At 46.4% G+C, this 21,530-nt stretch overlaps 8 protein-coding genes across 8 annotated transcripts; 5 read left to right on the top strand and 3 right to left on the bottom strand.

Moving 5' to 3' along the window:
• The first annotated feature begins 2,123 nt into the window (after positions 1 to 2,123).
• On the top strand, positions 2,124 to 4,052 carry LY89DRAFT_625508 (cytochrome P450). The gene is made up of 3 exons (XM_018211080.1): positions 2,124 to 2,368; positions 2,426 to 2,869; positions 2,890 to 4,052. The coding sequence occupies exons 1-3, from the start codon at positions 2,187 to 2,189 to the stop codon at positions 3,821 to 3,823; spliced, it is 1,560 nt and encodes a 519-aa protein (XP_018065444.1). The 5' UTR covers positions 2,124 to 2,186; the 3' UTR covers positions 3,824 to 4,052.
• A 299-nt stretch (positions 4,053 to 4,351) lies between these two features.
• On the bottom strand, positions 4,352 to 5,584 carry LY89DRAFT_786740 (peroxisomal membrane protein-like protein). Its single transcript, XM_018223017.1, has 4 exons — positions 5,380 to 5,584; positions 5,206 to 5,321; positions 4,884 to 5,149; positions 4,352 to 4,807 (listed from the first exon to the last, which is right to left on the bottom strand). The coding sequence occupies exons 1-4, from the start codon at positions 5,401 to 5,403 to the stop codon at positions 4,548 to 4,550; spliced, it is 666 nt and encodes a 221-aa protein (XP_018065443.1). The 5' UTR covers positions 5,404 to 5,584; the 3' UTR covers positions 4,352 to 4,547.
• Positions 5,585 to 5,781: 197 nt separating this feature from the next.
• Positions 5,782 to 7,155, top strand: LY89DRAFT_625504 (Brix-domain-containing protein). The gene is made up of 2 exons (XM_018211079.1): positions 5,782 to 6,012; positions 6,068 to 7,155. Exons 1-2 carry the CDS (start codon positions 5,999 to 6,001, stop codon positions 7,023 to 7,025), a joined length of 972 nt encoding a protein of 323 aa, XP_018065442.1. The 5' UTR covers positions 5,782 to 5,998; the 3' UTR covers positions 7,026 to 7,155.
• An 896-nt stretch (positions 7,156 to 8,051) lies between these two features.
• Positions 8,052 to 9,259, bottom strand: LY89DRAFT_654768 (uncharacterized protein). Its single transcript, XM_018212314.1, has 5 exons — positions 9,170 to 9,259; positions 9,077 to 9,110; positions 8,663 to 9,023; positions 8,453 to 8,614; positions 8,052 to 8,402 (listed from the first exon to the last, which is right to left on the bottom strand). The coding sequence occupies exons 1-5, from the start codon at positions 9,214 to 9,216 to the stop codon at positions 8,221 to 8,223; spliced, it is 786 nt and encodes a 261-aa protein (XP_018065441.1). The 5' UTR covers positions 9,217 to 9,259; the 3' UTR covers positions 8,052 to 8,220.
• Positions 9,260 to 9,351: 92 nt separating this feature from the next.
• On the top strand, positions 9,352 to 10,289 carry LY89DRAFT_786737 (signal peptidase-like protein complex component). Its single transcript, XM_018223016.1, has 2 exons — positions 9,352 to 9,449; positions 9,537 to 10,289. The coding sequence occupies exons 1-2, from the start codon at positions 9,407 to 9,409 to the stop codon at positions 10,202 to 10,204; spliced, it is 711 nt and encodes a 236-aa protein (XP_018065440.1). The 5' UTR covers positions 9,352 to 9,406; the 3' UTR covers positions 10,205 to 10,289.
• On the bottom strand, positions 10,259 to 14,488 carry LY89DRAFT_689026 (uncharacterized protein). Its single transcript, XM_018215831.1, has 6 exons — positions 14,252 to 14,488; positions 14,111 to 14,203; positions 13,990 to 14,058; positions 13,332 to 13,942; positions 11,647 to 13,284; positions 10,259 to 11,590 (listed from the first exon to the last, which is right to left on the bottom strand). Exons 1-6 carry the CDS (start codon positions 14,337 to 14,339, stop codon positions 10,565 to 10,567), a joined length of 3,525 nt encoding a protein of 1,174 aa, XP_018065439.1. The 5' UTR covers positions 14,340 to 14,488; the 3' UTR covers positions 10,259 to 10,564.
• Positions 14,489 to 16,682: 2,194 nt separating this feature from the next.
• LY89DRAFT_625493 (NAD(P)-binding protein) lies at positions 16,683 to 18,532 on the top strand. The gene is made up of 3 exons (XM_018211078.1): positions 16,683 to 16,996; positions 17,233 to 17,959; positions 18,011 to 18,532. The coding sequence occupies exons 1-3, from the start codon at positions 16,761 to 16,763 to the stop codon at positions 18,365 to 18,367; spliced, it is 1,320 nt and encodes a 439-aa protein (XP_018065438.1). The 5' UTR covers positions 16,683 to 16,760; the 3' UTR covers positions 18,368 to 18,532.
• Positions 18,533 to 20,096: 1,564 nt separating this feature from the next.
• LY89DRAFT_689025 (uncharacterized protein) lies at positions 20,097 to 20,546 on the top strand (the record flags this gene model as incomplete). The annotated part of the gene is made up of 1 exon (XM_018215830.1): positions 20,097 to 20,546. A coding segment is annotated over one exon (150 nt), but the record flags the coding sequence as incomplete, so codon positions are not given.
• Positions 20,547 to 21,530: the final 984 nt, after the last annotated feature.

Here is a 21,530-nt window from a genome sequence, read left to right as displayed (position 1 = left end):
TTCTCATCGTTCGAAGATGCACTTGCCATGGACCCGGCCGGACGAGAGCTGATCGCAATGATTGGAGGAATTCAGAGCAGAGTAAACGCCGGTTGATTCAGTGGATAAAAAGTATTCAAACAGATAAGAAAGACACTACAGATTGATTATTAACCACGTATATTCTAACGAGATCTTGCAGTCAATATCTTGAAAATAACAAATTCAAGAGGAAGGGAGTTCAAGAAGACGTCCGGCCGGGTGGTCCGGGAAGAAGTGGATCTGCAGTACGTAAGCAGGAGCTAACGGCACCAGACGGCGTTCGCCATAATTGGTCACTTCCCATCTCCGAGTTGAGGAAAACACCTTCCAGATGAAAGTCTGACTCGAATATTATCTTACCTGTCAGAGATGGCGCACCGATAGGGAACATTCTATGAACTGCATTAGCATGCCTTAATTTACAAATGAAGGTACTGTTGAAAATTGAACGTCCGGAAACGTCCGAGGGCGGCATCGAATGACTGGGAGGAGAACAGTTTGAGATGAGAATTTACCTGACTCTCCGTGGGAGCTATACAGGTCTGCCTCTCGGTGATGACTGCGTCGACTGAATTGTAGCAAACAGGTAACAAGGAATAAAACATGTGTGAACCAGTGTGATGAGAGAGAATGTTTCTATGAAACAAAAAAAGCCAAACCGTCAGAAGGGAACGTCACTCTACTTAAAGTAAAGACTTGGAGAACACGGTTTGAGCGAACACGACACGACAAGTAATCCACTTGATACAACTCGTCATAATGCGTCTCAAAACAGACGTCTCCTAGATGAGATCGGAACGGATTAGGCCGTCCTTATATGTTGGATTGGAACCATTTCGCTAATGTAATGATATCAAATCTCTCGTATCGACCAAGCTACAGGAAGCCGTCCGTTGGCGTCCTCCAAATACTCTGAACTCTGATACCTTTATCATGGGTTCTAGCTGGATGAAACATGGGATTTTGGAGCCCGCAGTCTCCAGACGTGACCTAAGATAGCTCCAAGTCGTGATCTGGGAAGGAGTACTACTTTGCTTCGCCCACTTCTTTGCTAATCTCCCACCTCAGCACGTAACATGCACCTCCATCAGAAAGTACAAGGAAGCCAACCCTCTTTCTACTTCGATGCCACCATTCCACTCTCTCAACCCCCTCTACCGCTCTATTCCTCTCGACATCCCAACATTCCTCTACTACCAATTCGCAACTTTCACCTTCTCCTGTCCCTCGGCCCTGAAATCCTTCTCATCGTCCTCTCTCCCTCGAGAAAACGTCCGCAAGGTTAGGATAGATTATGGAGGAATTGCAGACCATGGTCCAGATTGGGTGTTTCTGGTCTTGGGAGCGTTTGAGAAGTTAGATGAAGTGGTTTTTGTGGTTGAGGAGGGGTGTAAGTGTTGTGGGGTGGGGAGTGAGAGGTTGGGACATTGGTGGAAGTGTGTGCAGGATGCGTTTCGGGAGGGGACTGGAGGGAAGAACGGGCAAAAGGAAGGAGGGGTAAATTTGAAGTTGGAGATCAAGAAGGAGGATCGGTGTGTGGCTGTTAAGGATGTGTGATGGTGTGGAAGAAGGGCACTGTTTGTACTGTATTTGCTTTGAGTTGGTGCGGGTATCTCGTCTCACTTCTGTACACATAGTACTTCAAACGAAGTCAGAATCTCTGCTCTGCTGGGACTTTTGTATTTTCAACGTTTGGTGTAGGATACAGACATAGTTCGAGTGAATGAACTACTTCTATTGCTTAAACTCTCACAATGTACAATGCTCCACAGAGTATAGAACTTCAATCCGACTTCGGAGTTCTGCAGTGTTTTCGAGCTTTGGGCAAGTTCAAAGTTCTGCCAAGGAATCGGACAACAAAAAAAGGCGTGAAATCGTGCTTCAATAATTTGGAGGACAAATTTCTTACTCAGAAGTCCGAAAGAACCCACATCATGAAATTGCTAGAATTTACAATTAGTTGTTGACACCGTATCAGGGAAGTGAGAGGGGCGAAATGCTAGGCGAGCCAGAAAAGGGGCTGCTGTGCCTCGCGACTGCATCCTGGCTAGCAACACAACAATCTCAAATTTCAAAGCTCAAGCGTCACCAATGCATCACCAGTCCGAATCAACCATATTCCGATTTTGGTTATAATATTCCGATTTTGATGTGAAGGCTGCAAGATGTCGAACGCAGTGATCGTAACAGCTTTGGGCGGTATCGGAGCGACGTATATCTTCTTTTGGGCGCTCTTGTACCTCACCCAAGACAGCAAGGAGCCTCCTATAGTTTCCAGCTCAATTCCCTTCATAAGTCCCATACTTGGCATGATACGATGGAGTATGGACTTCTACCCACATATGAGGTAGTAGAAACCCTACTCGTTTCCCCAGAAATTTAATCCGACTGACTTCGCCTCCAGAAAGCGGCATTCAAACTTGCCTATCTACACTCTTAGAATCCCCGGAGTCCGCATCTACGTAATCAATTCATTGGATCTAATTCCTGTTGTACAACGACAATGGCGCACGCTCATATTCGCGCCCATTTCAGTCAAAGCAGTACAGGCTGCCATGGGCGCAAGCAAAGAGGCCGTTGCCGTCCTTGAACACGATCTAGTGACCGAGCACGGGTTTGTCAACGGCATGGCGAAGGCCACTCATTCCACCATGAGTAAGGGCTCAGCACTGGACGGTTTGAGTAGCAAAACTTTCGAAGCCTTCGATGAAGCTTTGAATCGCTTCGCAGTTCCGACGACCGTCAATATGTATGAGTGGGTTGGGAAGCAGATCATGCGTGCTACTACGGATGCGGTGTATGGACCAGCGAACCCGATGCGAGATGCCCAAAATCTTAAGGCTTGGCAGTAAGTATTCAATTGGACAGTAAGACTTCATTGACTGACATTTCCCACCAGCAAATATCACCAGCGCTCATGTTCATGATGCTAGACATTCTACCACAGAACCTATTTTTCAAAGCCGCGGTACAGGCCCGTGAAAAGCTCGTCAAGAGCTTTGCAAAATACTACGCCGATGGCAGCTATAAGCAAGGATCGTCCTACATCCAACAATTCGTACAGCACTGCATCGAACAGAAAATACCCCAACAAGATATCCCGAGATTTCTACTCGGCACCGTCTTTAACAACGTCGCCAACACCATCCTCACCGCCTTCTGGGTGGTATTCCGCATCTTCAGCGACCCCATCGTCCTAGAAGATTGCAGAAATGAAGTCCTCCAAGCCGTTCAGGACCAAGATGGGATCTCGACAATCGACCTAAGTTTTATCCTCAACTCATGTCCAGTCCTGCTTTCCACCTACCACGAAGTCTTCCGCTACCACGGAATGGCAAACTCAGTCCGCGTCGTCTCAGAAGACCATATGCTAGATAATAAATACCTACTCAAGAAAGGCAACCTAATCATGATGTCGGCCCGGGCCCAGCACAGCAACTCAGCTATATGGGGGGAGAACGTTGACGAATTCTACCACAAGCGTTTCCTCAAAAATGGAAAGCGCTTCAGCCCAGTCGCCTTCCGCGGATTTGGTGGAGGTACGACGTTGTGTCCCGGACGCCATTTCGCTACGAGCGAGATCTTGCTGCTAGCTACTTCTTTGCTGTTGCGTTTTGATGTCCGGCCGACGAAAGGTATCTGGGTAAAACCGTCAACTGCCAAGTCCTCTCAAGCTGAGGCTATGGAGCAGCCTGATGATGATATTGAGGTTGAATTCGTTCCCAGCTCTGGAGCAAGGGACAAAAAGTGGTGTGTTGCTTTCTCGGGGCCTAGAGCTGATCCGCTTCTGGCGCAGAAATAAGTGTGCTCCTTGTCATTAGATAATGTTCAGTTTATACGACCCCTGGAAACCTTCCCCTTGCCGCTGTAAGTGGGATATAATCGTGCTCGATGCTGCGGTTGCGATGGTTGGATCTGGATTTCCGAATCAACATTCTTTGATGAGTCTAGGTGAGCCTTCGGATCAAGATGGCCTGAATCTATAATCTTAGGGACAAACCCTGAGGAATTCCGATATCCATGCACGGGAGAGACTGAGTGAAGGACATTCTCTGTGTCGGCAAGGTAGTGTAGCTGAAACTACCTACTAGATGAACGTGAATCATGTACTTTTGAATGATTGGTGGATCGCAATAGTAGTTGACAATTGTGGCTGGTGAGATGTATTTTTGATCTAGGAAACGAATCTAATTTTTATACCTTTTTCGAGAGCTGTTCTTCTTCTACAAAAATAAGATCTTGGAAGAGAGTAAGAATCAAATGTTGGTGGGGAGACTCTGGAACATGAAGCTTTGCCCTAAGTTTGCGTTATCAACCAATAGTTCATTTGGTAAGTAGTTCGTCTAGTCTACAAGGCCTGGCAAATACCGACGCCGTAATATGCAATGCACCAAAACCTCTCGTCTAGTCTCTCTCGTACTTGTCGCGTATTCTTGACGCCAGCGTCGTTCCAGAACTCATCTGGGACCGCTGCGTCGACTCTTTGAAGAGCATCTCATCGTCAATCCATCTCTCGACACCCTTCTCTACTTGTTGTAGATCAAAAAGTTCCTTAAGCTATCCCAATGATCGCTTTGAACATAAATGTAGTCCATACTACTCCTGAGTCCCGATTGCACTGTATCAGGGTACCATCTGAAAAGCCACATCACCGATCCCCAACTTAATGCTGCAAACACTGGCCATGCGTCGTGCGCTATTCGTTTCGTCATCTCTGGGTCCTTTATGATTCCCATCGCCGGTTCTATCGAGAGTTGGGCCACAGCTAGACACACACGTGCGAACACTGCTATCATCAGTCTCAATGTTCCACCAAGGCAGTCCACCAAGGCAGTCCACCAAGGCAGAAACTTCCTACTCACCAAAAATAACAATCTGTTTACTAACAGAAGAAACATGTCCTCTTTTCGATCTCCGTCCAAACACCAAGTACCCACCCAACAACCCCGCAAAGAAGGTATCCAACTTCCCTTCTTTCCCCGGCGTAGAGCCCATATGCTTCAAAACCAGCATTGTAATCTTATACACCATCGCATACTTAGCCAAGTTCTGCGCATGCGTCTTCGTAGCCCGGAAGATAAGAGCCAACTTCTCCCTCACCGTCCCCGACCTAAACAAAAATATCATACTACAACCCAAACAGCATCAGCATGACTCGCAGACGAGCAAAGAGGTAGGACATACACCAGCGCATGTGGAAACCGGACTTTGGCACCGTAGACGGCGCCATTGCGCGCTGCTTTCAGAATCGCTAGGTAATCGGCATATTTGGGATTCAGTATAATACTCTCGAGTGCCCTCTATCATTCACACGTATCAGTATATATGCGCTGGCGCAGATGGGTGAGAACTGCAGACCTGGAGATTTTCGATTCCAGACATTATGCCGGATTCGAGCCGAGGCAACTCAGAGCGCGAATTTGCAAGCGTGCAGAAGCACTGTGGAGGGATTTATTGTTATCGTTGAATGCACATCTGTGTGCTTAAGTTCAGTGCTTATTTTGAGGGTTTGAGTCGAGGCTTGGAGGTGGGAATTTGTTGTGAAGTGATTGTTCAGATGTTGGTCGGAGGAATGGATTCGGCACGAGGCAGTTCAGATGTCTCTTCGTACCCCACGATCTGGCTAGCAGGGATTATGGCGCGGCTTGCATTTCGCATGTGAAGCCTTGGTTAGCACGTGATTAAATCACTTTGGAGATTTTGGCTGGATGTAATTTTACAATCAACTAAGAACTTTGGTGGTATATCTGAATCTTCTTAATTATTATGGGAGGTTTGGAGTAATCAAGGGTAAGTGAAGAAATGGTCCACAACTGGACTTTCATAGCCTCGCCCCGAACTTTAGCAGCGCTCAGCCGTGCGCCAGTCCAAATTTGGTGAGAACTTTTTTATCGATTAGGAATTTTCGACATGAACTTTTTAAGACATTGTGGTGCATGAACTTCCAAGCTCCCAATTCAACAACCACAACGATAAGATGTTGCGACAAATGTATGATCTTATGCAAACTATTTGTCTCCGTATATGATTGCTAATCTGCTCCTAGAAAACCCCGCAATGCCCGCTCCAAAAGAGCTCTCGACAAAAAAGCACCAAAAGCCGTCGAAAACCCCAAAACCACCCTCTTCCTCCGCGGTACAACCTGTTCGCAAGTCGTCCAAGACGCCCTCACAGATCTCTTCCAACTTCGCATCCCCCTCGCCAAGAAGTTCACGAAAAAGAACCCCATTCACCCTTTCGACGATGCTTCTTCCCTCGAATTCTTCTCCGAGAAGAACGATGCGTCGATGCTCGTGTTTGGCAGTACCAGCAAGAAACGTCCGCATGCTATTACCTTGGTCCGAACATTCTCGTACAAAGTGCTCGATATGGTGGAGCTGTATTTGAATGCTGAGACATTTCGGACGTTGGCGCAGTTCAAGAATAAGAAGTGCGCGGTGGGATTGAAGCCTATGTTGCTATTTGCTGGAACGCCGTTTGAGAGCCCGGTTAGCGATGAGTATACGTTGCTTAAGAGCTTCTTTACGGATTTCTTTAAGGGGGAGCCAGCTGATAAGGTGGATGTTGAGGGATTACAATATATTGTGTCTATTAGTGCCCGGGATACTGTTGATGGGGAGGAAGTCAAGCCGAGTGTGCATTTGAGAGTGTACTTGATCAGGACGAAGAAGAGTGGGCAGAAATTACCGAGAGTGGAAGTTGAGGAGATGGGACCGAGAATGGATTTCAGAGTTGGTAGAGTCAAGGAGGCTGATGAGAGTATCATGAAGGAGGCATTGAAGAGGGCAAAGACGAGTGCGGAGAGACCGAAGAAGAATATCTCTACGGATATTGTGGGTGATAAGATGGGTAGGATACATCTCGGCAGACAAGATCTGAAGGAGTTGCAGACGAGAAAGATGAAGGGTCTCAAGAGAAGTAGAGATGTGGCACGGTCGGAGGATGAGATGGAGGAAGATGAGATTAGCGAGGATGAGCCTGCGAAGAAGACGAGAAAACGCTAAGTCAACCTGTTTGGTGCATGGTATGTGGTGTTCGGCGTACTGGGCTCGCTTTGTTTTAATTTGCAAGATTCCCTCTTCTACATGCGCTCTGCAGAACTGGCCAAAACCAGGCTGAAAAAGAATCATCACATCCAAATTTCAAATCGTCACCTGAAACCCTTCCCACACTGCTATTTCTTGTCTGCTTTTGTGCTCCATGTTCTTGATCTCAGATATCAAGAGTAGGACCATCAAACTGCGCTTCCGAAAATTGACGTTGTTGATACCAATCATCAGTAAATCTCAATCCTCACATGCTGGACAAATATTCTTTAATGGATGAGCATGATCCTCAATCAGGAGTCAAACGCTTGACATTTACATCTGATGGCGTTCGAAAGCGATGTAAGCTCACCCCCTTTTCATCGCTTGCACGGTGCCGCTTGCGGTAAAGGCCCCTATTCAAAGCGATTTCTTCGGACGACTAAACATCAACAACTCATCGTCGCAGCGACCACTGCCCGCTTGCCCCTATTCCATGCGAGAATTAGTGGATGGATGACTGAGTGCAGCATGGACCGTGATAGGAAACTGGTGCGGGATGCGAGACGTGTTAACTCTAGCAGTGGGGATGTTGCGTACAAAGAAAAGAAGCTCTTGGCTTTCACCTACACGTGTATTTGCCCCCCATCTGTTACCTCTTGGCCTGACTTTGGACAAACGTAGCAAGGGAGAATGACCACTGAGTGGCGAAAACTCTCAAAGAAGCCTGCTCTGTGCTAGACCATGCAGGAAGTGACAGCAAGTAGTATGCAATGAACTTACTCGAAGTGTAAACCATGGTGGGATTCATGGACAAATTCCCTTTAGGGATCTGCTATTTCAGCTAGAACCCAAAGCAGCAGGCAAAACATAAAGCAACATATCTAGACAATGCAAGAGCTCGAGAGCTGTTATGTACACACTTGTGTCGAGCTACCCCGAACTTAAATTAGAAATGGCCCAGAACACTTGGCCTGCTGAAGGAAGAGAGTGGATATATACCTACCTTTCATGAGCTGAGGTTTCGAGGGGTGGGATGGATCATGTAATCTCATTCATTTTGCTCGCCGTCACGAGGTAGCGGAGAGTCTAGATCGAGGTAGTACAGCTTCAAGTGAGTGCTGAGTTTGAAACCCAGCAGCACTAGCCCGGTTGTCTAGATGCAACTTTAACATTATACCCTCACAGTGTTGAGAATTCTGTCCTCAACACCCTCCAATGTGTACTGATGCGCCAGCACGGCCAAGTTCTCTGCCTCTCCTTGGAATTGCTTGTCTGGGTCAACGCCCGGTCCGAACATTTGAGCTCCCGCACCTGGTCCCATTGAACCCATCTGCTGTGCCATTTGACTCGCAGCTAAATTTCATCAGCTAGATACTCAAACAAAAATCCCCATTCTCGCTTACCGTTATCACTTCCAAGAAGATAATTGAACACCGACTGCAGCCCGAAGATACACAAAACGTACCACGAGATGGAGGACATCCATTGGGGGTCCATATCTCTCGTAGCAACACCGGCCTGAAGCATACTCTTGAACTTGATCGTCAACGGGAAGGGTAATCGGACTGTAGCCATATTAGCACCGCTCAACACCAACATCTCTCGATACATACTGATCACGAAACCGCTGAAGAAAGCATTGATCCATCCCATAATCAAAGTCTGCGGGACAATCATAGCCATATTGCCCTTCATCATACCCATCATTCCCTCCATAGCCGCAGGATCCGTCATTGGATTTGGTGCTCCTTGTCCCTTCTTCTCTGGCTCCTTTAAGAAAGCTCCACTCTCATATGCATTGACGAGATAATCCTTTCGAGCTTGGAACGAGGCTGGGGAAATTGCGTTGGCATTCGCACGAAGATTGATACCTCGCATCAAGGATCGCTGTTCTCGAAGGGTGGGCATATCTTGCCTCTTGGGCGCCGAAGCCATCAAAACGGTCGCATAGTGGCGAAGGACTCCAGTCAAGATCTGCCCAATATTAATTGTCTGTTCGAAGGCTATCGAGGGTGTAGGCTCAATACCATAACAAGCGTAATAGGGATGAGAATCCAGTAGCTATTTTCAAGTTAGCCTGGCATTCTCATTGAACTTCTCATCATTCTATGAATACTTACAATAGCTGGGGATCCCTATGGATCGTCTGAACAGGAACCTGCGCCATATTGAGATTGAAGGTTGTTGTGAACCCAAAATCAAGAGGCTTGAATCCGAGCCGCTTGATCTCAAGCTTGACGTTGGAGTGGCTTTCACGCTAGCTCGGCTTGTTCCGCCGTTGATCAAGACACGTTCCCCCACGCGACATCTTACAGATCCTCCTCTGGACACCTTTGAGACTTTTACAACTCACAAAGATGGCAGTTTCAGCAGAGAAAATATCGGTTCACTCAATAGCTGGTAAGTTTATAAGTTCTATCTAGCTCAAGGAGTCAACAGGGAAGGAGCAGCTCCGAAGCCAGAATATATTCTAACAGCTTACCCCAGATCTTAAGAACACCAGCGACGATGCTATACCTAACTACCTCAACTCACTCGGCTTCACCCAGTCGCATACTCTCTCCGATACCCGTCTAGCACTCGGCTACAGCGCCTTCGCCATCTGTGCGGCCACTTTCTGCTGGGACTACCAATTCGGGTTCGAATCCACCAAGTACTACACTGCCGTTGCCGTCCTCCTATACTCGATTCTCAACGGCGCCCTCACATTCTGGATCTGGGCGGTTGAGAAAGGAACAGTCTATGTGGGCACAAATAAGAATGGCGACAAGATTCAAGTTGCGACTAAGACCCAGAAACATGTCCCCATTTACAACGTCACAATCACCACATACTCCAAAGCCAATCCTACCGTACCGAACCCGATCTCGCTGAAGAAGCCGTTCACACAGTGGTTTGATAAGCAGGGCCACTTTGTGTCATTGCCATTTCAACAAATGTTCGCCAGCAATGTGTCAGTAATTGGAAAGGCTGACCCGACAAAGGTTGTGGAGAAGAAGAAAGTCGCAAACGTGGAAGGGGCGAATAAGAGTATGGATGAGAAGTGGGCGAGTTTACTGGCTGAGAGTTCCGGTGTTAGTCTGGATGATTTGAGTGGTGGTACGGCAGCAGGAACTGGTTCAGTCAAGTCAAAAGGGCGGCCCAAGAAGAATTAGATGGCATGAAGCGGAACCGTGTGGACCAGTGAGAATATGGGTGCAATAAAAGTCATGAAGGCTCGGGCGTCTTCAGGGAATGGACTATGATTTCTTGCTTCCTTCGTCAAGTATGATGCCTGCTGTGAATTTTTGCTATGCTACCTGGTATCTTTCCGCAAACGCCCTCGCTATGCTTCCTACCCAAGATGTTGGTCCTCGTAACTCCAGAACCCACGTCTTGGACAGCACAAATACCAAACTCCCCCAACCTCCCCCAACCGTGAGCCAAATCTATCCCCAGCCAGATATGCAAATTTCCGCTACCACGCAAATGCACAGGTCTAAAGTACTTGCACGATCTAAATTCTAGTCTCAAGACTAGTCACCCATTGTCTGTAGCCAGACGGACCAAAGCGTGTGGGCTTCTTGTCCTTTGCGGCGTACTTCTGCTGAAAGGTCAAAGCAAGCCAGGTGGATCTGTTGCTCAATCCTAGGTCGGAACATATTCAGTTCATCTTTGCCATAACTACTCATCATTGTCTTGAGAACATCGACAGCTGCCAATCGACATTTCACCGGGTTATTCGTTGGATCGTTCAAGGCATTCTGTAGTAGATTCCGCAGGCTGTTGACGACGGTGAATAAGTGTTCTTCGACAGCTTTGCGGTCAAGCTTAATGAACTCGTTGAGTGCTTTGAGATATATCAGCCTAGCTGAAGCATCACCTCGAACGCTAGTTCCCTCAAGGATTGCCGGCAAAAGTTCCTCGCTGTGGTCGGAGATATAGTCCTCGGGGTTGATAAACTCAAGAAGAGTACTGAGTGCGATGAGATAGTTGGCCTGGCTATATTCATCATCTGCAGCTCTCCATTTGCGGAGAAGGCGGGGAACGATTTTCGTGAGAACCCAAAGAGGAGCAACACTTCGGACGTTGCAGAAATTTTCTCTGGTCAAAATCTTGGATGGTGCAAGAATGACTCTGAAAAGTCGTGCAGCTATCAAACCGAATGGAGCTGGATCTTCAAGGCAGTCGATCATAAGATTGAAACAAGGGTTCATAAGTGGGTCCTTGAATGCGGCAAGAGCAGCTGCTGTGTAGTGTGCCAGGACTTGCATTAATCGTTCACGTCTTTCTGGGGACATCGGAACTTCAGCCGTGACGGATCGAGCCTCGGCCAGGTATCTCTCAAGAACATCGAGGTGGGAATCTTCAGGATCTTCTGAGGGTGAAGTGAACTTGTTGACAATCAACTGGATATACCAGAGCATGCTTTGTCGACTGAGCGGGGAACAATCGAAATTGCCTTCCCGGAACTCTGACCGAGCTCGAATATCAAAACCAATATAGCCGGCCATCATATAAAGTCCAGCATTGTGAAAGTCCAAACGAAGTTCACGTTCGTTCTGATGAACAATTAGGACATATCAGGATAAGTCATTAGGAAGAGTAGAGGACTTACGTGGGGTCGAGTACCAGCAACCATATACATGGCGAGAACGTTTGCTAGGCACTTCTCGTCTGGGCCTCTGCGGACGTCCATCTGCCATTCATCCATCCGTAACATGTCACACCCACCTATGCCTTCCGTAAACAAACTGGACAGTGCGCTACAGTCGTTGTTTTCGGTGTCGGCATTCCACCGCAATAGGAAATTGTTCTCGTCCGTGGTTGACTTCGATCGAAGTACCTGGAGTGTGATCTCACCTATTGTCTGCACAAGTTGATCGAGTTGTCGCTCGGAAGAGTTTGGAAAATGGCGGATATAGGTAAACCACTCAATTTCTGTGGTGTGCTGCCAGCGCTGATGTCTTCTCTGCTCCGGGTGCAACGACTTGTACAAATGCGTGACGATGTAATCATACGGGCCTTCTTCAGGACGCTGAGGTGGTGGCTCGATATTGAGAGGTGATGAGCGAGCAGTGGCTAAACAATCCTCAAACTTGCCAAGTGCTTTGCTTATGGTTATAAGTATAGCGTTTGCGAACTCGTACTGGACGTGGGAGGGGAGGACCTCGTCCAACTTTAGGAGTAGCATGCGCATTAAGGCATCGAAGTTTCGATGCCAAACGCTGCCTGCGAATAGGTCGCTGGGCTGGTACATGATGTTGTCTCGACCAACTTCATGGCACCCAATCTCGACCATGGTTTCAAAAGCAGTGATAGTATCATTTAGCTTTTCAAAATCGCCAGCGCTATCAGGAGCGTCCGAAATCTGGTGGGGTATATCAGCCCACAGACCAGAGAGAATGGTGTTCGTCCAAAGCCCTGGCTGAGTGGTGGTGATGTCCTGCAAAACGGATACGCATTGTAGTCGAGTGCCTTCATGTAATGTAGTCGCGTGGATCTTTAGGATAGATTCGACAACCTTTGCCCTAGTAGTCTCAGGGTAGAAACGCGGGATATCAACAAGTAACGCAAGACCTTCGATTGCCGATTTGACTAACAAATCTTCGTACTTCGCCGTGTTGAGATATAGCTCCGGAACATCCACGCTTGATTTGCGATCGATCCATTGGTCGGCGGACAATTGGATGGCTTCGTCGTACATCGAGTTGATCTCATTATGACATGCTTCTAGAGCCGAGAACGTCTTCGATTTGTTCTGGTCAAACATCTGAGTCCAGTTTTGGACTGGCTCGTAATACCCGTGATGCGCCTTGAGTATGTGGTTCAAAGACACCAAGATGTACCCCTTTTCCTTTGCTAAAGGAGTATCCTGCCACTTTACATAAATCTTCGGAATCGTCGACTTCGTAATGTGATATAAGGCTCGGGGACTGCTAGTGGCAAGCGCATGAAAAATTCTACCGTTCGGAATAAGCCACTGCATCGAATCTTGAGTCTTCCCATTACACTCAATGCCGATCTTGTTTATGAATCGTATCAGGCTGCTCTGGCTGTTGTCAAGACCATCATCTTCCGTCGCGAGAGTCTTGGAAACTGCGTGCAAGACGTTCAAAGAAGTTTGGACCACTTGTTCGTTTTCTGCTTGCCAAATCTCGTACTTGAGATTTTTCCAAAGTTCCTCGGCCCATCTTTGGACTATGGCAATCTCATACTTCGAGGTACACGACAGAAGCATCTCTAGAATCTCCAACTGAGCCCAATTAGTAATAATTCGGATCAACGGGTATATGTCATTACCTTGGTCCCTGCACTCTGAACAGAGTCCAGATTTTCCAATAGAGCCTTGAACGCAAAATCTGCGAAGATAGAGTTGGACGTGATGCACTCCTCCAGTAAATGCGCAAGTTGCTTAAGGGATGGAGCAACGGGAGGTTGTGCATAGTTTCGTTGTACATCGATAGGAAAGTATCTATAGAAAGAACGGAAGGCTTTCTCTGCAATCTTCTTCGACTGCAACTCGGACCCCCAGGTCTTCGATATATTAGACCATAGCGGGAAGAGAACGCCGAGGCATTCAGGGCTCTTTTCAAAGTGAGCAAGATCCACAACGCCGGTAACGAATCCGTTGACTCCAGGCCGGCTGTTGAATCGCAATTCGTATCGTTCGAATAGCTTTTGAACGAGACGGAGAACCTTTGCTCGTGTTTCCGACTTGAGATCTTTATATTCCATCTTCTTGCCCAACGCAAAAATAGAAATAACGACTTCCACAGCGTTCTCTCCCGTGAAGCCTTCCGAGTCTGATATGGCACTGATAGCCTCAACAACCTCTCCAAGTCCGGCGCGAAACGTAGGGTTATCGTCGTCGTTAGAGATTCGTTGGCATAGCCACTTGAGAATCAGTTGCTCTAGATAGTGTTAGTATAGCAGAAGCTATTGTTATTGTTTGACCTACTATCTGAATTCAGGAAAGGAATGTTCCCAGACAACAGGCGTTTGAATAGCTGTGGCAGAAAGGACAAAGCTGTAGAATAGTCAGAATTGCCCCCTTTTTCCCTTAAGTGTCATTGAATTACCAATGGCTATTCCCAACAGGTCCTGGTCATTCTCCACATATGGTCTAATATCACGGAAGAGATCTACAATCCTATAGGAACCTAGTTCGAGCTCTGGAGGATATTAGCTTTAAGTCTCAAGTCTCCAATCAATGCTTTTACCATTCACATAGCCCGAGAGGAATATTTCCCTGTCGAAATCTTCGGGTGGGTTGACCCATATTTGGAGGTCTTGCCGGTCATTTGCCATAATAGCATTGGCTCCAGGGCTGCAGAATTCAGTGGGACAAGAAGAGGGTTGCTGAAAAAGGGGGTGGTAGGGTAGTTGTAAAATCTGAGAGGGGGTTTCGAGAAAACTTTTGTAAAGGTTCGGGAAGTGGCGTGATTTATAAATTGAATATCTTGCCAGTGCGTAGAAATAATATTTACGATGAAAAATGACGTTCTGGCAGTTTTCCCGGGCGGTGTAGCGGGCGGACCTCGGCAAAAAAGGGGGTAGCTCTCAGCCGGAGAAAAAAGTTGCCGTTATGGACCAAGTGCGCAATCCTAGAATAATCTACAAACTTTTGATAGTTATATAACAAATCCCAAATAATTTTCGCATAGAAAAATTCTCTAGGTATTTTTCTACTACTTATAAAGATAGAATTCTTTTTATAAGGTCGAGCGTTGAAAAATAAATAATTCTATGCATTAGATTTTGATGTTCTCTGTGACGGGACACGGAACGGCATGTAGGGTAGAAGCGGTCTTCACTTAGAATACTAAGGTGAAGAGCCCAAAAAGGGGCTCTCAGAGCTATATATACAGGAATAAGGACACGTGACGTGGAAACAGCCGCAGAGCTTCAGGACAGAGATCAGCGCTGTCACATTCTCGCGTGTCAAAAACGGCAGCTTTTTTCTCTGGCTGAGAGGGTAGCAGTTTCTCCAGCAGTGGGTGTGACAGGAGAGTTATAAAACCTAAGAGCGGATTTCGGGAAAACTTTTGTGAAGGTTCAAAGCGTGGCGTGGTTTACAAATTCAATCTCTTGCCAATGCGTTATTGCACAAAAATAAAATTCACGCTGAAAAATGACGTTCTGGCAGTTTTCCTGGGCGGTGTAGCGGGTGGACCTTGGCAAAAAAAAAGGGTAGCGGTCTAGCAGTGAATGTGGCAGAGGAGTTGTAAAATCTAAGGGAATTCAAAAACAATATTCTGTGAAGGTTCGGAAAATTGCTAGTGCGTTATTGCACAAAAATAATATTCACGCTGAAAAATGGCATTCCGGCAATTTCGCTAAGCAGTGTAGTGGGTGAACCTCGGGAGAAAAGGGGGGTAGCGGCCGCCGGCACACCTACCCCCAACCCCAACCCCAACCCCAACCTAACAATAGCCGACAATCGATAAGGACCCTAAATGGGAGAATTAACCACAACCCCAAGAAGAAGAATTCAGGAAGAACGATTAGGAAGCAAGAGTTTCTATCCTTGAATTACTAGAACCCTACTTTCGGCCGTAGATGAACACATTGGGGACATCGTTGAAAATTCAAACGCTTCATAAATTATAAATATATTTCTGCATATTCCATGAGTCAAGTTGTGACGAAGTCTCATAGTCATGTATGTTAGATCTCCCATTGTTTCAAATTTTCGCTTCTTGGGAAAACTCTAGTTTTCTGTTTTGATAGGCTCTTGAAGCCTTGAAGAGCTTTAGCTACAGTTGGCCAACACTCTCAATGGATTGTTTTAGGGTGTTCGGCACAAATTGTCCATCCAGGCTGGTGACAGTCATTGTTTCAAGATAAAAATAGAACTGTTACATTGTTGGAGAGTGAGGGCTTTCTAGCTAATGAGACTACTAATATAACTAGGGAGGATGTTTCGGGCAAGTCTATATTAAGGCCCCTAGCAGAAGGTTGAAGCCTGGATTTAACGAGTCTGAAAGTAGGTCGTGGATAAGCGGAAAGTCTCTGAGGCAGAAGAATCACTAGAGCCTCAGATTAAGAAGCTTGAGGCTAGGAAGCCTGAGGTTTGGCAGCCTGGAATCTGAGATTTAGAAGCTTGGTGACGTGGAGCTTATGGCTGAGAACATACTTTCAACGACCTTTATTGGTTTTGGCAATCATATCCGTTTAGAACTATGCCCGTTTATAATGTGATTTGATGATGAAAGGAGTGGCAGTAGTTGTGATGCATTTGTTTCCGACCATTGACTTGTATCGTTGAGGAAAGTAGCAGGTCCTTTATGAGGAGTAATTTTCAGAAATTTGCATGATGTTTTTAGCATGAGAATAGGCAGACAACAAAGTTTGTGATGGAACAAACGAAGACCTCTGGGGTGTAGTTTTTGAAAGTTCTAGAAGTGGCACCCAATTAGCATTCTATCAGCTCCTATCTTATAGCGAATGTCCAAGCGGGGTATAGGGCAAGCTACTTACAGTGATTCTGTGTCTTCGTAGTGACATGACTAAAATTTGAAGACGTCAATCAATCAAGCTGCTTGAGTAATGCAAAGTATGGCCTGTAAAGCGGCGTCCAGATCGCGGGGTAAATTGCATCGGCCCCGATAAGCGATAAGAAAAATATTTCACCCCCAATGACTTGAACACCTCTAGAATATTATCCTTCACTACAATCTTCCCATAAACACAACTGCTTCAATCGCATTGCACTAGGCCATCATCACAATGGCGTCTGTGCAGCAGCCAAACGCTCCTACCCCGAAGCCCTCGAATCCTACCTCCTCGATTCCGGATACCTGCAAAGTCGTGTCCGCTGTAACGATTGCGAAGAGTTTACTCGCGGAGGTCGCAAAGGATCTGCAGCTGTTGGAGTACAAACCGAAGCTGGTTGGACTTTTGGCGAATGAGGATGAGCATGCAAAGACTTATGCAGAGTATTCAGCGAAGACCTGCAAAGAGAAGTGAGTATATTTCGTGTCTTGACTCGCACTATGAGTGGAAATTCACTTGGGACGACCTGTAAGTTACAAGAATATACAAGTAAGAACCATGAAAGGCCCCAGGAGGTACATCGTTGCCTTCATTCTGATCCCTGGCTTGTGTCTTGACTTTCGCTCTTTTGCTCCTTCTCAACATTCCTTGACTCAATTCGAGATTATCACAATGTCTTGAGAAGACTTCGCTGATACTGTTTCAGCGGCTTCGACTTTGACCTCCGAGTCGTCTCGAAAGCAGATATTGAGGAGTCAATTCTGGCAGCGAATACCGACAAGAACGTACATGGCATCATTGTCTATTATCCAATTTTCCCCAGCCCTCGACAAGATCAATACATCCAGCAGTTGGTAGCTTTGGAGAAAGACGTGGAAGGGCTAAGCCATAAGTACATCTTCAACATGTACCAGAATATTCGATTCCTCGATATACCCATGTGCGGCCAGAAGTCTATCCTTCCCTGTACACCACTTGCCGTTGTCAAAGTCCTCGAGTACCTGCAGATTTACAATACTATCATGGCATATGGAAACCGGCTTTTTGGGAAAACAATCACTGTCATCAATCGGTCTGAGGTGGTTGGACGACCCTTGGCAGCTCTTCTTGCAAATGATGGCGCAAAAGTATATTCCGTCGACTTGGACGGTGTTCAGATCTTTACTCGAGGTCGAGGCATCAAGAATGATAAACACGAGGTTGCAGAAACAGATATGAAATTGGAGGACTGCTTTCCACTCAGCGATGTGGTTGTCACCGGAGTGCCTAGCAAGGCATACAAAGTGGACGTCAATATGCTCAGAGATGGCGCAGTCTGTGTCAATTTCTCTAGTGACAAGAACTTTGATGGCCCAGCTGTGAAGCAACATGCTAGCATTTATGTTCCAGCAATTGGAAAGGTCACCATTGCTGTGCTTCTGAGAAATTTATTAGTAAGATCAGAACATTGTGCTTCGTTTTATCGTACTGACTCTACAACTCAGAGATTATGCCATAACCGCGATATGGCCGAGTCTTACAAACACATGGCGAGACAAGCTCGAAGATCCATGGATGTTTGCTCGCTACACGGAGTCAAAATCGAAGCGGCGGAAGCGGTTGTGAAGAAAGCTATCGCTGCTGGATACCTGAACGAGAAATCAGATACACTGGCAGTTGAAGGGTCTCCCTTACCAGCTGGATCGAAGGACAAAACCAAGACGGACGGGTTGATGACAGAGTTAGAAACTCTCTGGAGCCAATTGCCAGAACTCAACATAAAAGAGCAAGCTGAGAAGCAAGAGGAATTGGATAGATTATTGCTGGCTCTTGACGAAAGCTTTCAGAAGGAAGAGAAATAATAACTTGGCAGAGTCTGTGAGCTTTTACCTTTAAAAACTTTGTGAGAAGAGGCACCATATGTTGATAGGACGTCGGTTGTGGCAACGTGGTCTTGTGGCGTCTGTGTATAGTTCTAGAAATACCCCAAAACTTATTGCAGCAGAACAAGATTTGATATTCTGGACATAAATTTGTTGTTCCTTGCTGTTGATGATCTCCCAATGTCTTGCTTCGTTCTTGTGCTAATCTTGTTATCACTTCTAAGATTCGGCAGTATCTGGAATGGATCGAAATCTGTCCAAAGTCGGTAGGACTCTGTAAACTTTTAAAAAAACAACTCTGTAAAGCAAAAGGATTTGAAGACCCCTGCATTAGATGCCTACGTAGTCGGGTAAACGGGAAGTGACAAGGGTCCAACCGCTTGTTTTCGATCCCCAAACTTTGGGTCAGATCGTTCCCTTCCACAATCCAACGCTTGCAACATCAAACGTGCTCCTTCAAATCCCCTCTCTTACCACTTCAGCCACTAAGGCATATTGAACTCCATATCCCATCCTGATATTGCTATCTTCACAAAGACGTTCCATTGTTCAAAGAGTCTTCGCGTAACCGCCGCGTCTTCTTGACCGATCTGCGCGCTTCAAATGTCTTCCTGGGAGGCGCAACTTGCCAACCCCTTCAAGCAGGGTCTGCACACACCTTACCTTGGTGAGTTCATCTGCCTCAATTGAATGATTTAGAGAAGCTCCTTCTCTAACCAGTCGACCAGAATACGCTTGGACTCCGAAGTGAAGAACGCGTTCCTCCAGATTGTAGGACTAAAAAGCACGCCCCGCGAAAGATTACCAACACAATTCACCCAGAAGTACGATCTCACTCGCAAAGGATTACATACCCGACGATACCATCTCACTCTCGAACTTGAAAAGCTCGCCGCTGAAAACACGCGAAAGATTACTCACCCGACGATAATCTCACTTTCGAAACTAACAAGCTCGCTCCTGAGATTACGGAAAGGGCTACTTACCCGACGATACAATTTTAATCGCGGAACTCACATCGTTTAGGCCGCTTCGCTACTGCTGGTCTTCGCTTAACCGTCAACGCTGGGCATTTAACCAATGATCAACCAAATGTCGCAAGCAAAGAACTCATTCGAGTTCGATGGTCGCACTACTGGGAGTCGTTCTTTAATCCACCACCATAAAGTTTCGAGACCCGCAAGGGTTCACGAATCACCTCGAAAAGCACTTCAGAGTAGGATCCTCTGGTGTCGGATCCATATCTTCCAATCTCCCCTCAACCTCGAGGGCACGCATGGCTCCAAAGCGGAAAGCTCAACCGAGTTCCTCCTTTGTGACCAAGTCCAAGAAACCCAGAAGATCTGCACCTCAAGACACAGCTAAAGTATCAATCATGGAGCTGTTGAAGCTGCTGCTGGCAATTGCTCAAACGCAGTATACTCTAAAAGGGTGGTGAAAATGCCATCTAATAGACGCACCTGTACTTTCACCACTTTAGTAGAGTATACTGCGTTTGAACGACTGATCAACAATTCCGCCTGAGGAAGCTGTCAGTAAGTCATCCCACCAACATAAATAGTGATGCTAACCCTTTGCCCTTAGGTCGTTGTTAAGGATCGCTCTTTCTTCCTTGTGTGAATAAGCATTTTGCTACTGCCGAGACAAGAATGGTATTTCCACATCAACCAGGCCTGTCGGTAGGCCCAGTGTGCACCGTTGTCTACTTCTGCTTTGAACACTCTAATTTTTTCAACGTCTTGATTCCCCGACACACCCAGTGAAGGGCATGCGGCTCCTCAGAAGGAAAGACTCGGCTGGATCTCCCCTCCGAGCTACATTGTCAGATCTTCAAGCATGCTCTTCCCGGTCCGAGAGTCGTCAAGTACCAGACTCGCGGTAGAAGAGCTCTCCTGACACCATTGTTGCTTGTCTGCCACGAATCGAGAGAAGAGGTCTTGAGGCACTACATGTCAATTACTGAATTCGGTCCGAAAGTCTACATGAATCCAGAGATCGATATCAGAGAGGAGGTCGTGTTTGTTTTCTTGTACATTATTTTGGAACTTCTGTTAAGGTACTGTACTACATGTCAATTACGGACTTCGGTCCCAAAGTCTACATGAATCCAGAGATCGAAATCAGAGAGGAGGTTATGTGGGTTCCTGTACATTACTTTGCAACTTCTGTGGGAATGGAAATCTCTAACACTTTGATTTATTTGTGACCTATAGAGCGATCTGTTGCCTCAAGAAGTTCAGTTTCCATTGAAGTTCCATGCATCTCTAACGAAATCACTTATCTCCCAACAAGATCCTTTTCTCTTTCTCAAAATAATTACTTGGTAATCATTACGAACCCAGTAGTGGAAGAGGCAGATGTAAGGCTACATCTACTCCCACAAGAACGAGCTTCTTCGACCATACATAGTCACGAACTCGGATCTACGAAATCACTCCCCAGGTCGAAACTACATATAAGGAACAATCACGCTGTATGCTAGATAGCATTCCAATTTCAGAGAAAGGAAGTGCTAACGTGTATCTAGACCCCTCAACGAAGACCGAAGCCGCCGCCTCTCTGAATGAAGTAGCATACCATATCCTTACGAAAATCGATACTGTTCGCGCAAAGAGCCGCTCGTGGAGGCTCGGAGAGCTGATTTTGAAAGGAGGAGTTGGGAGTCGACCATGGCGTTTTTCAGGCGGAGAGCGATGGGAAAGGAATCTTTGAGCTTGTTCGATAGCTATATGGTATGATGCAGCTTCGAGGACGACTGCTATCTGTAGAACGATACGAGGGATATGAAAGATGAGAGAGGTGAAAACGCAATATATTGGAAGGTTTGTGGTAGTTCAGCGAGTCAATGAGGTTGAACACTGGAGGCACAAAATTCTTTTGCTGTGGACTGTCACTTGTAGGCTTTGAGGGGCACAATCAGCAAACAGGAGTCAACACACGTTCGAGATATATCCCACTGAACTTAAGAAGGAGTCTTGAAAGTTGTAAGATGATACAATACAAATTCCCAGATAATGTACAGGTATACGTTCATCCATCTCTCCGCAACGGAGTACAGTATTCTACCTCGATCATCTATCTAATCTTTACAATATTGGTATCAAGAATATTTACGGCAAGCTCTTGACAGAGAAGCTATGAT

The sequence above is a fragment of the Mollisia scopiformis genome, assembly GCF_001500285.1.
Source record: "Mollisia scopiformis unplaced genomic scaffold LY89scaffold_24, whole genome shotgun sequence".
NCBI lineage: Eukaryota > Fungi > Ascomycota > Leotiomycetes > Helotiales > Mollisiaceae > Mollisia > Mollisia scopiformis.
The sequence above is the reverse complement of the archived record's forward strand: the minus strand, read 5'-3'. Positions and strand labels throughout refer to the sequence as shown.